Source organism: Phyllostomus hastatus, unplaced genomic scaffold, assembly GCF_019186645.2.
Source record: "Phyllostomus hastatus isolate PE091 unplaced genomic scaffold, TTU_PhHast_1.1 phas_scaffold_182, whole genome shotgun sequence".
Classification (NCBI taxonomy): domain Eukaryota; kingdom Metazoa; phylum Chordata; class Mammalia; order Chiroptera; family Phyllostomidae; genus Phyllostomus; species Phyllostomus hastatus.
The window spans coordinates 23,399,649-23,416,393 of record NW_025334013.1 but is presented as its reverse complement, the minus strand read 5'-3'; the positions used below and the strand labels follow the sequence as shown (position 1 = coordinate 23,416,393).

At 35.1% G+C, this 16,745-nt stretch overlaps 1 protein-coding gene across 2 annotated transcripts in view; it reads right to left on the bottom strand.

Moving 5' to 3' along the window:
• Window positions 1-667: 667 nt before the first annotated feature.
• AGO3 (argonaute RISC catalytic component 3) overlaps window positions 668-16,745 on the bottom strand; it is a 104,830-nt gene continuing 88,752 nt past the window's right edge. For both annotated transcript variants that reach the window (XM_045859243.1, XM_045859244.1), the window contains 7 exons: window positions 15,788-15,947; window positions 14,384-14,474; window positions 11,821-12,015; window positions 10,904-11,038; window positions 8,918-9,019; window positions 6,044-6,243; window positions 668-5,478 (listed from right to left, as the gene is read on the bottom strand). In XM_045859243.1, coding sequence (XP_045715199.1) covers window positions 5,370-5,478; window positions 6,044-6,243; window positions 8,918-9,019; window positions 10,904-11,038; window positions 11,821-12,015; window positions 14,384-14,474; window positions 15,788-15,947 — 992 coding nt within the window. In that variant the 3' untranslated portion in view covers window positions 668-5,369. The remainder of the gene's footprint in view (window positions 5,479-6,043; window positions 6,244-8,917; window positions 9,020-10,903; window positions 11,039-11,820; window positions 12,016-14,383; window positions 14,475-15,787; window positions 15,948-16,745) is intronic.

Here is a 16,745-nt window from a genome sequence, read left to right as displayed (position 1 = left end):
GATTTTATTCCTCCTGGGAGTCAGCTTAGGTTTCACCAAAAACAGTGTCATTTCTAACATTGCCACTGATCAAGAATGTTCTTAGTATAAGCAGGATTTTTTTTAAAAAACAGGATATTTTGGAGAAAATCCTCACTTTCATATTTCTGTAGTACTGATTTTACCAAGTTTTCTTTGCTTATTTTTTGACTCCTGCAGAATCACAAAAGTGCTTTATATGATCAAATGGGAGAGAAACAGGAAAATAAAGACTGACTCCAGAGTCAGAGTTACACCGCCCTCCTTCACATCAAGTCCCCCAACTATTACGATTGTAGCTGTAACACATCCATGAGTTCTCAAAAAGAATGAAAAGGATTAACACTATATAGGGATAAAAAAGCCAAAATAAAGATGCCAGGCCAATGAAGATTAACTGATAACTCATAAAAGATATATATTTTTAAAGATTTTATTTATTTATTTTTAGAGAGGGAAGGGGGGGGAGGGAGAGAGAGAGAGAGAGAGAGAGAGAGAGAGAGAGAGAGAGAGAGAGAGAGATAGATAGATAGATATGTGCGGTTGCTGGGGGTTCTGGCCTGCAACCCAGGAATGTACCCTGGCTGGGAATCGAACCTGGGACACTTTCGTTCCCAGCCCACGCTCAATCCACTGAGCTACACCAGATATTTTTTTTTAAAAAAGGCAAAAGCTTTTTATAAAACAAAAAACAAACAAACAAACAAAAGAAACAGATTGAAGGAGGAACAGAGAAAATTAAAGAAGGATATAAAAGGTAATTTAAGTAGCAGGTTACCGTTGGGGGCAACCTATCTTTAAAAAAAAAGTATTCAATAGGAGAACATCTAAAATGATGAGTTAAGCAAATCTTAAAATCAGGTTTTATGATACTGAATAAAAGTTATGCAGAACTGTCAGTTAAGCCTGTTGGCAAAACATTACTATCAAATTTGAAATAGCAAGACTACAAAATACTCGAGCTAAAACCAAGTGGCTGGCTTCATCCACTTCATAAAATCACCACTCCTGGTAAATTCAGGTTAGCCTCTGAAAACACCCACCAAAGTCCTTGAACAAGGGTCTCTATTTCCTGGCCTATAATCCATTTAATTACTTCAGATATATTCCTGGCACTCTGAGTGTTCACCTTTTCTTAAACACTGAGAAGCTCTGCCAGCCATTTCTACTGAACGGCAATTCAGCTTTTATTTCCCTAGATACACCGGAAGTCTGTCATGACCGAGTCTGTCATGAGTTCTATCATACTAAAATCCATTTTAGTACAAATATATAAGTAAACATTAGGCAGTAGTGGGCCATCAGAGAACCTTGTTGGGAATACTAGTAGAGAACTTCAGAAGGCTGGGAGTCCCTATGCTAGAAGGTAGAGATTTATCTTTACCATGTGCTTCCAGAACACCCAGTACGTTCCTACTAGAATTCCTTCCAGATTCTCTTCTAGGAAGAGAAATAAATGAACAGGTTACAAACAGGAAGATTTCCATAGAAGAATATTTTTTTCTGAGAAACTTGTTAAAGGTAAAATATATATATATATTTTTTTAGTTTTATTTATTGATTTTTCGAGTGAGAGAGAGAGAGAGAGAGAGAGAGAGAGAGAGAGAGGGAGGGAGGGAGGAAGGGAGGATGAGAGAGAGAAACACCAACTGGCCGTTCCACTCATTCATGCACTCACTGGTGGATTTCCTGAGCATGCCCCACTGAGGATCAAACTTGTAACCCGGGTATATCAGGACAACACTCCAACCAACTGAGCTACCTGGCCAGGGCAAAAGGTAAAATAAGAAGAAATAAAGGACATTTTTACTTCTATGAAAATATGCCAAAACCAGTACTGAGGAGGCTGAGGTACCTTTTTTCAAAACTGCTAAAAGTAAAACTCCGTATTTTTAAAACAAATAAACACTATCCTGGTATTAAATTGAAACTAAAATGGCAGCACCCTTTGTTACCTTGGTAGTTCATGTTCTTAATTATTACTGAGGGAAAAAAAGAGGAGGTTCTAACACTAGCCTTGAATTCTGCTCATCTCCTTACTGTTTGGTGTAGTTAACTGTCAGACTCTACTTAAATAAATATAGCAGCTACAGTATTATAAATGTATGGTCCTCAATGCCAGTAACTTGAGACTATAATATAATAACATGTATCAGCACTTTACACAGACTCATTTGCTATCCAGGATATACATTAAACTCCCAACTCTTCTTTGCATGAACATCAATTATACCAGTTGCTAGAACTGACATTTTAAAGTCACTCTGATACTGTACATCACAGACAACAGCAGACCAAAACAGCATTGATTATATAGTTAGTTAGTGAGTGAACAGAAAGGTCGCTATTGAGTTTCATGGCCATTACATTCAGAACAATCTTTTTAAAAAATAAAAATGATCAGTAATTCTACACCAGAAGTGCAATAATAATTAAAACAAAATTCAAAAAGTACTTGCCTCTTACTCTTTTATCTTAAAATTCTAAGTACAATGTTTCTTCTATGTAAGTGTGACACACTAATTTGTTAGTAAGCAAAATAGAAATATACTCTACATACTCTTTCAAGTTAACCAACTTTAAACTAAACTAATAATGTTTGAAACTGTAAGAAACCCTAAAAAAGAACTCACTTCAAAGGTAAAGCTTTATATTTAAAAAATATTTGTTTTCCTTTGTAAAAGTCCTTCCAAATACATTTAAATTATGGGCTGCACTCTAGTGCATGTGACACGAAATAACTGGGAAAAAAAAAAAAAAGGTAAAGCAGTATATAGCGAAGGGGTATCTACAGTTCTTCACTGGGCCCTCAAGTTTCCCACATGAATCTGCGTAACTCTCTCTGATAAAGGGAGATGTTTTACTCACACTGAGCAAGCACACAGCAAACAAGTTTTTACCACCTAGAATACACAATTTTCTTCCCTTGCTCATGTTGCTGACTACTATATTCAGTGAATTTTCAATGTAAAAAAAAATACATGCTTTACAGGATTTTTTGGAGGAGAAGGGGGTAGGGTTGGGAGAAAAAATGTATATACTGTACTATACAAATATTACCTCATGTAAAGAGCTTTGAAACAGTGTTGTAAATTGCATTTCAGACACTTCAATATAATAAACATACAAAATACAGTACTTTCTTAGTTTTCTGAGAGGGACAAAAGATTTCATAACTGTTGGAGGACATGGGCTCAGATTTTAGGCTCAAAATACAGTAACTGGCAGTAAGAGTGGGTTACAGGTGAGAGAAACTACAGAGCTAACCCATTCGTTTTCATGAACAGATGACATTTGGAAAGGTTAACGACAATGCCCCCTGGAAATAATCTGTAATAGTTATACTCTGAACCAGTGCAAAAGAAGAGTAAAATGCAATTTTTGTGAGTTACAAAGTGCAAAGTTCCCCTGAATCCAATGTTACTGGTGAACTTGGTTTTGACAGCTTTATGGTACTTTTTAATATCTTAAAGCGAAATCCATCAAACAAATTTTGCAATACTTTCCCCCACATTTCAGTTAACTCATTTAAAATAACTGAAGTCCTAACTTCCTTTGTCACCATAACCCTAATTTTAAAAGGAAAGTTACACTGGTGGTAAATTGGCAAAAATATTTTTTAAAATATTACATTTTCCTGACTCATTTTAATAAATGAAAATGGGCCCCTAACCAGTATGATTCTTCCATAAACATGATTCATTTTCAAAGAATTTAAATATCTTCTAAATTTTAATCTATTCATGATCATTTAAGTCAAAGTTCAACTTTATTTTTAATATTCAAGGTCAGACTTGCTTTAGATTTGAAAATAAAGAAAAACTTTCCTTCTGAAATTAAGGCTGTATCACTCTGCTCTTTCAAAACCGCGGAGGTGCCTGCTCCAACACTGTCTGGGGCGGAGTGTCAGACAGACACAGCTTTCCTTTCTAACGGCTTATTGCACGAAAAAATAGCAAAAACAGGTGGTCAGTTCTTAAAATAAACATGATTATATTTCTATAAAACATGTTGCCAATACAGTTCTATAATCATTAAAGCACTACTCTAATAAATATAAAAGAAAAGGAGGCTATACTTCAAAATACATACATATATATTTATATATACACACGCATATATATAAAAATATATATATATGAAAATCACATTAAGGTATGAGAGGCAGCAAGTAAACTAGCAAAAAAAAAATTAACTTGAACAACTCCTTCTTTCTCTCACTCCAATTTCAGAGGTCTCAACCCTACAGAGTTCTAATCATTTAAAATATTTACCCTTTAAAAAAATCCTTTAAGGGATTTCCATGTATAACCCACAGAAACAGAAGGCTTTAGAATACATATCACTTACAGAGAGAGAGTTATAAGTTCTGACAAGATTTTATATTTATAGCAGCTTTAACAAACTCACTAAAAAAAAAAAGAATAGGTTGCTACTGCTTATGCACACCTTGCACAAGTGGCAAATGTAAATTCAGAGCAGGAGGTGGCAGACGCAGACTCTCACAAAAACATATACACATACACACACACATACATAAAATAACTGCTTCTTAAGAAAGCAATATCAAGAGTTGAGGACTTAATATTGTGTATGAGACGAGAGAGGAGTGGGTGTGCAAAATAAAAGTCTACTTTGCGATGCTTCATATTCAAATGAATCAGATACACAGACATTTGAATGTCACTGGTAGCATTAAGGAAAAAAAAAAACGTAGGTGATGAGGCAGGGGAGGTAGAGTGAGAAATAAAAGTGGTGGTGAGCGGACAATAAAAGGGAAAGAAATTTCCCAATGGAATGAATTATAAAATATATACAAAGAACATATATATCTATTATCAAGGTAGATCCAGATATATATGTATATGAAGTATACATGTATACACTTAAAGTATACACAGATACTTTTTACAAGAATACACGAATGCACATTAATTTTTTCACACACATAATTATGAACAATCACTGATTATTCATATAGGTGTGTTTTTTTAAAATTATCATTTACCTTTTCTTTACTTTTTTTGCAAAGATAGTTGTGCTGCCAAGCAACTTGAGGTAAAGGCATTAAAAGGGTTAGACTATAGAAAGTGAAAACAAAACAATGGCGATACTTCCTACAGGAGACCGCACAGAAAAGCAGTTGGCTGGTTTCATATTGCATAATGGTGCTGTGTTCCTTGATGAAGTAAACAATCTTCCTTGTATCAACATAAAAATCAGACCCTGGTCCCCACAGTGTTGGTTTCTGTATGGCTGGAGGCATCCCCACTCAACAGATTCCATGGAAACATACGTTGTATGTCAATTCATCTTTCAGTTCTTCCTTTCAGAGAATACTCTCAGATTTTTTAAGCAAAGTACATTGTGCGTAAGGTATCTTGGTGAATCTGTACAGCCTTGGCAAGAGCTTGTGGATCGCGTCCATTGCTCTGTCCTGAAACGTGACTTCCTTCAGCACTGTAAGAGAATTGGCAATGAACACACAAGCAAACTCTACCTGATGTCATAATTCTGAAAAACATTATTTATTGTAGAGAAGTTCCAAATTTCTTTTTTTAAAACAGAGGCAGGTATAATTATCTCCTACATGTCTATTACCAAGCTTCAATAATTAACTCAGGCCAATTTTACTTCTCTCACCTGCCCAGGATTATTCAGAAGCAAATCCAAGATATTCTATAATTTTGTTGGTATATACCCCTTTAATGATCAATAATCTCTCCCTTGAGTTAATTTGGTAGAGCAAGTAAATCACTATGTCATTCTGTCACTAACAAGCTTAGACTGCACATTTTAATGGGAACCCCTATTTTGAGCAATCAGCTCTATCACTGTTCTTCATATGGATCACTGACTCTTCTAATAGCGCATGCAGCTTTAATTGTAAATGGCACCTCTAGGCTTATGATAAACAGAGAGGCATATACTTACATGAAGACAAAGAAATTTCCCAAGAAAATCCTAACATGCAGGCCATATATGAATTTGGGCAAAAATCTGTTTTGTTATGCTTTTATATTACCTGTCATGTTCCTTGTCTACGAGATGATATCTGGCTCTGAATGCCACCAGGTGAGCATAATACGCTGGTGCAGGTATAGAAACAGAACGTGTACAGCGCACATAAGTGTGGCAGAGCTGGTAAGTTAGCAGCTGAAGTTCATCTGCAGTAAAGCAGTTATCATCCCATAAAACATGATAGTGTGAAGGACGGCTGGTACCCTATAGAAAAGGCAATGACATACTGTTGATTTCTAAACTTCTAAATAAATATTCAGCTCAGACTAAGTTATATAAAAAGTCAGCTTTGTACATTAGCAAAACATATTCTAACTTAATAACCAATTAAAAAAACATTTAGTTGATTCTGGGTATACAATAAAAAAAAGTGAAAGCAGTGACCTGAACAGATATCTGCACACCTATGTTTAAAGCAGCATTATTCACAATAGTCAAAAGGTAGAAGCAAACCAAGTGTCCATTGATAGGTGAGTGAATAAACAACCCATTATATGGACGTGGTATATATATACAATAGAATATTAGTCAGGAAGAAAGGTCTGATACATTCTACAACATCAATTAACCTTGGTGACATTATGATAAATGAAATAAATCAGTTTCAAAAAGACAAATATTATATGATTCACTGATCTAAGGTGCCTGGATACCTGTAGTAGTCAAATTCATAGAGACAGAAAGTAGAATAGTGGGGCTGGGGAGAGTGGGTATGGGGAGTTAGTGTTTAATGGGGACAGAGTGTTGGGGAAGATGAAAAAATTCTTTTCTTTTTTTTTTTTTTAAAGATTTTATTTATTTATTTTTTTAGAGAGGGAAGGGAGGGAGATAGAGAGAGAGAAAGAGAGAAACATCAATGTGCGGTTGCTGGGGGTTATGGCTTGCAACCCAGGAATGTACCCTGGCTGGGAATTGAACCTGGGACACTTTGGTTCCCAGCCCGCGCTCAATCCACTGAGCTATGCCAGCCTGGGCTTGAAAAAATTCTTAAGATAGATGGGGATATGGCTGCATAACAATGTGAATGTACTTAATGTACACTTAAAAATGGTTAAAATGGTAAGTTGTGTGTTATGTATATTTTACCATAATAAAAACACCAAAACATTTACTTGAGCTCCTATGTATTAGTTACTATGTTAGGTAATAGGGGCTTCAAGAAAAACAAAGTCAAAGATTTCCTGTTTTTTTTTTTTCCCTTAAATTGATTGATTGATTGATTGATTGATTGACAGAGGGGAAGGGAGGGAGAAAGAGAAGGAAACATCAGTGTGTGGTTGCCTATGAGGTGCCCTCCACTGGGGACCTGGCCCACAACCCAGGCATGTGCCCTGCCTGGGAATCAAACCAGTGACCCTTCGGTTTGCAGGCCTGTTCTCAATCCACTGAGCCACACTGGCCAGAGTCTGTTTTTTTTAAAACAAAATTTACAGAGGCCTAGAAACAGAGCATCTATAATTACAAAACAACTAATAGGTGGCATTAATACTGCTGGCATTTAACCTGTAAGAGATCACCAAGGGCAGTAATTGTAGGGGTAAGCATTGGCTTTTCACCGAGTGGGGAAGGAGTGAGATTTGGCCTTTTTGGGGATGTTGGGGTGAAGAGACACTAGAGAGAAGGAACCACCTTAACCAAAGCAGAGGGGGCATAATTTTTCACGGTGCATTTGGGGAATGGCTACCAGACCAGTATGAACAAAGTATGGTGCATGACGGGAAAAAGATGGAGTTGAAAAGAAAATTTTGAATCAGACTGAATGACATGTTTAGGAATTTGGGCTTTCACCTCTAGGTGGCAGAAAAAACACCACAGTTTGATTTTTTACAGGAGAGCTTTTAGGTATGATGAGATTGAGGTTTTGTAAAAATAACATCAGCAATAATATGAAGACAGATTAGTAATAGGAAGAGACTGAAAGCAAAGGAAGCAATTAAGGAGGCTGTTGCACTAATTTTGGTGTGAGATAATGAAGGTGTGAACTAAGGAAATGGCAGTGGCAAAAGAGTAAAGGAGAAAGATTAGCTTGTACTTTAACAATATTTGTTTGTCAAATACTTTGCAAGATTTTGGGGATAAAATTCAAATTATTATCAAATTTACCTCCTCTAAATTATGTTCTCCCCTAAAGAATGTATACATAATATATTGTCCCTTCACACACATTCAGTATTTACTAAACACTCACTATATGCCATGTCCTGTATCAAGGTGCCAGCCACACAGTAATGAATAAGACACATTCCAGAGATGAGACAGGTAACATAGAAATAAAACCATCAAAAATTGAACTATAAAGAGAATTAAAGTTTTTGGTTAAATACATTGAGGATATATTCCTGTCTTGAAGATGCATTTGCATTATCAGTGGTATCCAGAAGTTCCAAAATAAAAAAAATCTTATTTAACCAGCTTTTTCAAAATTTATTTGAACAGAGAAACTTTTTTTTTTCTCATTTGTGGTATTTATTAAAAAGTCATAGCAGCGGTGTTCCTTGGGATACATGGAGGGAAATACTAGGCTCAAAATGTACTGTGATAATGTAGATATTATCTCTAGAAGGTCCTCTCAATTTCGTTTTTAATTACTCTCCACGAAAATGTACAACACTGATTGTAAAGAGGAACAGATACAAGAACACAAGCTCTGTCTCTGCTTCTGGGAAGTTTAAGCAGCACTGAATTAAATAGAAATAAGTCCCTCTCAAAGTAAGAAAGGGGAAGAAATTTATTTAAAGTTTCATCTAATTTCATGTGGAAACAATTTGGGGTACAGAGAAGGGTATTCCTCTCTCCTTTTTCTGAGATTAAAAAAAGGTATACATATTAATGGACATTCCTGAATTAAAATATTTCACCCAAGTGTTTGTTGGCTTACCTGTATTCCCGCGTGGCTACAGAGGTAAAAATCAAACTCGTATGGGTGTGTAATGTCTGTGTCAACCGTTGTTCCAGCTGGGATATTGCCACTTCTTCCAACCTGGATTTATTTGGTCAAAATTTAAACAAAACAAATGTAAAAAATGTGTCTAAAAGCACTTTTAAAAATATATAAATACATAGGCTGATCCCACAATCACTAATTTCAGCTTGAAATATTACTTAAGCAGGCATTAACAGGAGACCTTATTGTAGTCCTGGTTACTACTATTCTTAGTGTTGCTGAAAGTGAGAGATGATGAACAAAAAGTTATTAGTTCTTATTATATGCTTAGCTGGTAGTTGATCTCAGCATGGGTTGAAAACCTGAAAAAATTTTTTCAGGTTACTTTACTCCAACTTATGGTACTTGTGCACAGCAAGTACTTGTGAGTGTGTAATTTATGAAAATTAGCATTTTCCTTGAAGAACACTGTATTTTTAGAGAAAGAATGCTGACCATAACATCAACAACAGTCAACGTATTGTAACCCCTTTTGTCAGGCACCTTACATACATTATTTCTAATCCTGATAGCCCTGCAAGTCAGGTATTATTCCCGTTTGTTTGCGGAAACTAAGACTAGGGAATATAAAATAATTTGCCCACTTGCATACAATGAAGGACAGACCTGGGAGTCAAACACAGAAATGACTGCAAAGGCCCTGTTCCTTTTATTTTGTACTAGCAGTTTCAATATACTGTAAGGAAACAGACACCATGATTTTCTCTTGAGTAGGTATGTGAATAAGATGGTTCAAAATAATGAAAGGGTTATTAATAAAACATTTTAAAATACATACAAAGTCTGTCCAGAAAAAGTCCAGCCATTGTTAATATGATGAGAATGGTTTGAGCGACCTCGATGTAACCTGGCAGCCAAGGAGAGTGGACTGGAATGCACATGTGTGAACAATGACTTCACTGTATTATTCGGTGGGGGTGGTAGATGCTATTGAGTATGCATGTGCACTATGTGGCTGGCACATTAAAAATGACTGAGAGTAGAGCAACGAATCTGCATCAGATTTTGTGTTAAGCTTAAACAGAAACTATTTGGATGATTCAGATGGCCGCAGCTATGGGTAACAGGTGAGTGGCAGCTTCATCACAACAATGCGCCTCATGCATCATGCCTCATGTCTTGTGCAGAGTTTTTTTGGGCAAAATATCAAATCACCCAGGTGACTCAGCCTCACCTACAGCCCAGATTTGGTGCCCTGAGACTTCTGACTTTTCCCAAAACTAAAATCACCTTTGAAAGGGAAGAGATTTCAGACTGTTGATAAAATTCAGGAAAATATGACGGGGCAGCTGATAGGGATCAGGAGAACTGTGTGAGGTTCCAAGGTGCCTACTGTGAAGGGGACTGAGGTGTCATTGTCTTATGTACAATATTTCTTGTATCTTCTTTGATAAATGCCTGTATTTTTCATAGTGCATGGCTGGATACTTTCTGGACATATCTCATATACGTCCATTCCCTTCCTAATTATAAAAATACATACATTAAAATATAGAAAAAATTCTGTGAATTTTTAAGAAATCATTATTTAAAAATTAGTCTGTAAGAATTTCCACTAATCACTCCAGAAAGCCCCTAGCTTTTAAAAATACTAATTTTTACAAGGTATTTTCAAAAGAGAATGTATCTTTCTTCTTTTAACATTTAAGGACATTATGAACAGAAAGAAAAAAATCTAAAACTGAGTTTCTTCACAACAGAAAAGCATGAAAGGAATGTGGAATATTTAGAATGTTACCAGAAATTCTAGAAAGTTAAAAATTTTTAAGTATTAACCTATCTTGATGATTCTATATTCACAATCTTAGTTGAATCTGCTACCATACAGTAGAAACTTGGGTGTTGGCAGAGAGCCTTTGTGTAAAGTACTATGTTAGATAAAGTTGGCTTATGCTAGTATGACAACGGATATAAAATTACCCTTTCTGTCCTATCAGCACAAAATAACCGAGTGTGATGTCTCTTCTGAACTACAATGTAGGTTATTCCGGGTTGATAGTCTTTTTCCAAACTGATGCAGGCTTCTCGAATTGCTAGTAGTTCATAATATAATACCTAGAGTAGATGAAATGGAAAGATTTGATATAGTCAGCCGTTCTCTTACACACATTTCAAAGTAAGATAATTATTTAGTCTCAGTATTTCTTTCTTTCTTCCTTTTTTTTTTTTAATAAAGACTTTATTTATTTTTAAAGAGAGGAAGGGGAGGGAGAAAGAGAGGGAGAGAAACCTCAGTGTGTGGTTGCCTCTCGAGCATCCCCCACCAGGGACCTGGCCTGCAACCCAGGCATGTGCCCTGACTGGGAATCATACCTGCAACCCTTTGGTTCCCAGTCTGGCACTCAATCCACTGAGTCACACCAGCCAGGGCTATTTCTTTCTTTTTTAAAAATTATTTATTTATTTTTAGAGAGAGGGGAAGGGAGGAAGAGAGGGAGAGAAACACTGATGTGTGAGAAAAACATCTAATAGCTGCTTCTCATAATCCTAATGGGACCATGCATGTGCCCTGACTGGGAATTGAACTGGTGACCTTTCAGTTTGTAGCATGACACCCAACCCACTGAGACACACCAGTCAGAGTAGTCTCAGTATTTCTTAATGTCATGTATTTCATCTTATCTATTATCAGCAAACAGTCTTAGCAATCAAGGATGGTCTTAGCAATCTAGGCTTACATATCCATAGTAAACATTTTAGAAGGGAAATCTCTAAGGAAGCAACAAATTTTGACTTTAGGAACTCTCAATTAAGGCTTCTAACTTCAGAACTAGACACCATATTATAAACATAGTATCTGATTTAACCATAATATGATGAGATCCCAAGCAACCAACCTGCCTAAACTGTCCCTCTGAAACACCATCCCGATAGAAGATGATTCGAGTAGGTTTGAACCGAGTTGACTTATAAAATTGAATGAGAAGTTCTCGGACCATGGAGGCCAAGTCCTGGATGATCTCCTGTCGGGGTCTCTGAACTCTTACTGTAGCACAGTATCTGCTTGGGTGGGCATCCATACTCCCTACAACCTAAGTTGGAAAAGTAAAGAAAAAGAAAAATTAAGATTATCAAAGCTACATGGATATGAACTTACTGCAATAAAAAAAAATTGAAAGAAAGTACACGGATTTCATTTAGATTTATATTTTATTTTAACCTCACAATTTGCCACTGCTCATTTGGGGAGTAACAAAAAATAGATCATTCCTAGTGAAGAACAAAATAAAAGGCCTAGTACAGGGTCAAAACTTATTTTCCCATAAGAAGGGTGCACTTCACATTGAACAATTAGATACTAATTTCTGGATGTTGCTAGTAGACCTAATGATTAGCAAGCGGGGAAAAGAGACAAAAGATGTACATAAAGACAGTAAGATAAAGGAGATAAGTAAAAGAGATGACCCACGCAAACCCGATTTCTCTTTATATCTTTTATACTTCAGGAAACCACACCACCAGAAACCATACTGTAGACTTTGGTATCACCTCAGAAATGCTATGTTTCATACATTTTATAAGAATTTTACCTCTTTTACTGCAATGTCCTAGACCAGAAGGCTTGAATCCATAGTCAAGTTTTAGTGTGATGTACTTATGTTTTCTATCTAGGACTTGGGGAAACTAACTTCCTGTTAGGTATATCTTATTCATTTGAAACCAAAGCATGGAAAATTCTTACGTTTTTTCTTTTGTCTTAGATTAGAAAATAGTCAAGCTTTTACAAAAATGAACCAGAACTACTTGCCTACTTATTTATGTACATGAGGTGGTATCTCCTTTTATTTCATCTCATATATATATATATATTTATATTTAGTAGTGAGATACCATATATTATATATAAATATTATATAAATAATACATTATATACATCATATTATAATATATTATACATTATATAATATATAGTATCTCATTACTAAATATAAATATATATATAAATATATAAAGAACTGCATGGTATCTCACTACTAAAAAATAAACCTATACCCCTTCTGATGGCACAAAAAGCCTCTCAAAAGCATACTGGCCTCACAGGCTGCTATACTACACTTCAATTCCTTGCATTTTTCAACATTCCCCAAATGCACTAGGTTTTGGCAATCTAAATTTTAATTTCCATCACAATCAAGGTAATGTGTATTACACTATATGGCATTTATTACTTGTATTTGTTTCTCATACTAGTCTTTAAGTTCTTGGGAAAAGAAGCCATACATCAAAAAGAATCAATTAATAAAATCTATTTCCAAGATCTCTAATAATCATAAAAGTGGATATTTGGTGGAAAGAGGTTTAGTAGAAAAGGACAATGACTACCCAGAAGCCCAAAAGAATTCCAATATGCTTAGACTTCCTTTTCTTAGAAAAGGGCCTCAAAATAGCAAACCCAAATTAAGTCTTGAATTTCTTTTTTAAATCATTTTATCTTTTATAAGAACATTTTTATGAATATCAAATGGCTCACTACCATCTCTAAGACACTTGAAATTAAACAATTCATCCATAACTATAAGAATACAAAGCACCATAATTTATTAATATATGTCAATTTTCTTTACTAATGAAAATAGCTTTTGAATATATAATATTCAAAAGAGCTTTTTAAATATGTAAAAATTTTAATGTTACTATCATTTTCAAAGATAAGTAAGATTTATCAGATTGTTAAAACTTAAAATTTATATAAAGATTATTATAATGGATAATGAAAAAATATAAAAATCTTACAGCTTAATTTCTAAAATTTACTAAGTATTCCTAAAATATGTTGACATTTGAAAACACTGGCAGTTGTTAAAATGAAGCAATTTTCAAGTTGGGTAAAATATTATCTGGCTTTCTGTGGTTTTAAGAAAGACACTTAAAAGAACTGACAACAGAATGGTTACAGGCATAGAAATAGGCAAAGCTATAGTAGGCAGATGTTAAAAGTAGGAGCGGCAGTATTAAAATGAAGAATTCAAGTGCAAAGTATTAAAATGAACAAAGGTGGAAGATATTTTAGATAGAAAAATCTCCAACTACCAATCTTAAATATAATGTATCTTTCTGTATCAAAGTCACCACTGAAATACATAAACAATCTCTTTGAATTACAAAAAGTAACTGAAAACATAAAATCATGGAGGGGTTTAGACAAATTAAAGTAGGAAACAGAAGATTTGAGCAATATAATTAATAAACTTGATTTAACAGCTATATATGGAACCTGTAGCCCCAAACCAGGGCATAATCATTCTTTTAAAAAATCTAAAGAACTTATGAAAGTTGACTCTCTTTATATATATTTATAAAAGTTGGTTTCAAAGAAACTATCATTAAAATTCAAAAGTTGAAACCGAAGTACTGATCTTCTAAACTTTAGGTAAGATAAATCTGCCTGATGATACTCACAGCAGCAATAGAAGGCTTCTTCCCATCACCAGCTGGTGGATGAGTGACATCTGCTCCCAAAAATATCACTGGTTGCTGGAACACAGAAGGTCTTAAACACATTTTAAAAAAGAGTTAGTCATTAGTCAATCCATTTTTTCATTATCCATTTAACTGTTTCATACTACTGGAACACAATTGCAAGCTACTGACACAGCACAGAGGAGGTTCTATACAGACAGCTTCATAGGCCTCAAATACTGACAGCATTATTCCCTTAATTCATGAATCCCCCCAGTCAGTGAAGTAAAAGCTGTCACCGTGGGTCCACCGTGTCTTATTCAGAGCAGTTTTCTGCCTGAAGTCTTGGTGATGGTGGTTGCAAAAGCCAACTGCTGCCAGTGTTCCTCGTAACAGGCATAAAATGCTAAACTTCAAATTAATCCACCGATTTGTACTAATTTTTGTTTAATCTACTTACGTTTTTAGTTTATGTAATCTCTTTAGGAGAAAAAGAATCATTAAACTATACACTAAAAGGGATTACTACTCCCCATTCTATGGCCAAAAGTATAAATTGGAGTAACATAGTTACCGTCTAAAGTAGTTCATTTTATTTCTGGAACTATATCTTTTAAGATTCAAATGATTATTTCTTAGTTCTTGGGATTGTTGATAACATTCTATATTCATTCCATTTACAAATCTCCTCTCAAATTTAATAAGGATAGGAAGTAGAGGCAGATGGAAAAAGAGGGAAAAAAAGAACTTTTATGTTAAACATATATCCTTAATGTAATACTTGTTTGTATGCATACTGGTCAAGATTTTTAACTTTTTAAAGCCCTAGTTGCTTTAGCTATTAAAAGGAAACTTGCTGTTCAATTCTCCAAGTAACAGCTTCTTCCCCAGCTCCTGTTTCTAGCTTATTATGTGTCCTACTTCCTAACAGCTCCTAGACATGATGGTGACCCAACAGTACCATCTGCTCTCCCACTGACTGCAGCAAGGATTGATACGGTTCACTTAACTGATCTACTGAATTGACATTGCTCCCCATCCCCCCAGGCCCTCCACTCTTCCCTCACTTTCTAGGTAAACAGCCACATGACATTAGCTTGAAGATGACCATCAAATAACGAAACAATTCTTCAAGCTGGGCTCTCCCGTAAGAAATAAGTAAAGCTCTCAATACTTTCTAGCTAGGCAAGAGGTATCTTGCATACTAAATGAAAATGGAGGTAAGAGGGGATTTCCACAAGAAAATCTCTTAATCTTGCCAATCCAAACTCTTAACTTTTTGCCAAGGTGTCTACTTAGAATCATCAAAGTGTCTTCTTACACAGATGTTAGATATTTTAATATGCAGAAAAACTGAAATACTAAAAATAATGAATATTTTATTAAGTGAATAGCTTAACTTACCTTTGATGAGGTACAAGAATATTATTGATCCCTCCGAGTTTAACATTTATCTTTAGGCACAGGTTTGACAGAGTTTGAGGGGATGTTTTTATTACATTCTTTACTTGAACACACTGTGTAGCCATACCCAAAAGTGTATCTCCTACACGTTTCACCTCCGCTATGGAACAAATACAGATATGTCTCGTTAGAAAAAAGGTCAAACTTTACTGAAAATTAAGCTACTGTGTTTCTCCCCTTGAAATACATTACTGTATTACAGGGTAGCAAAAATTATACCAGTACTAAAACAATGCTGCTATAACGTAATGTATGCTGCTTTGAAGATCAGCTTAAGTATTTACCGATAATTTTTCCAGTTGTTTTCTTCTTGGTATAAGAAAGTTTATTTTTACTAGCATAAAAAAACTATAGCTGACAGGTATGGCTTAGTGGATTGAGTGCCAGCCTGTGAACCAAAAGGTCGCTTGTTTGATTCCCAGTTGGAACACTTGCCTGGGTTATAGGCCAGGTCCCCGCCAGCTGGGGGCATGAGAGAGGCGACCAATCGATGTTTCTCTCACATATCGATGTTTCTCTCCCTCTATTTCTCCCTCCCTTTCCCTCTCTCTAAAAAAATATATATATCTTATAAAACTATAACCACAACTGAAAAAGCATAAAGAAAAAAAAATCATACATAAATCCCTTATTAGTATTTCACTGTCCTCTCTTCCAGTAATTTTCTCCATTTATATGATTTTAATGCAGTTATAATCCTATTCTGTAACCTGTAATTTAAAAATACACAGGTATTACAGTGGAAGGAATAAAAGGCCCCTATTTATTTCCCCTTCTCTGCCATTAGACTACCATAAAGAATTCAGTGTATATAAGTTCTTATATATAAAACACATAGAATTTTAAAATAAAAATTGAGAACATACTAGATATTCCATTTTGCAACTTGTCATTTTCA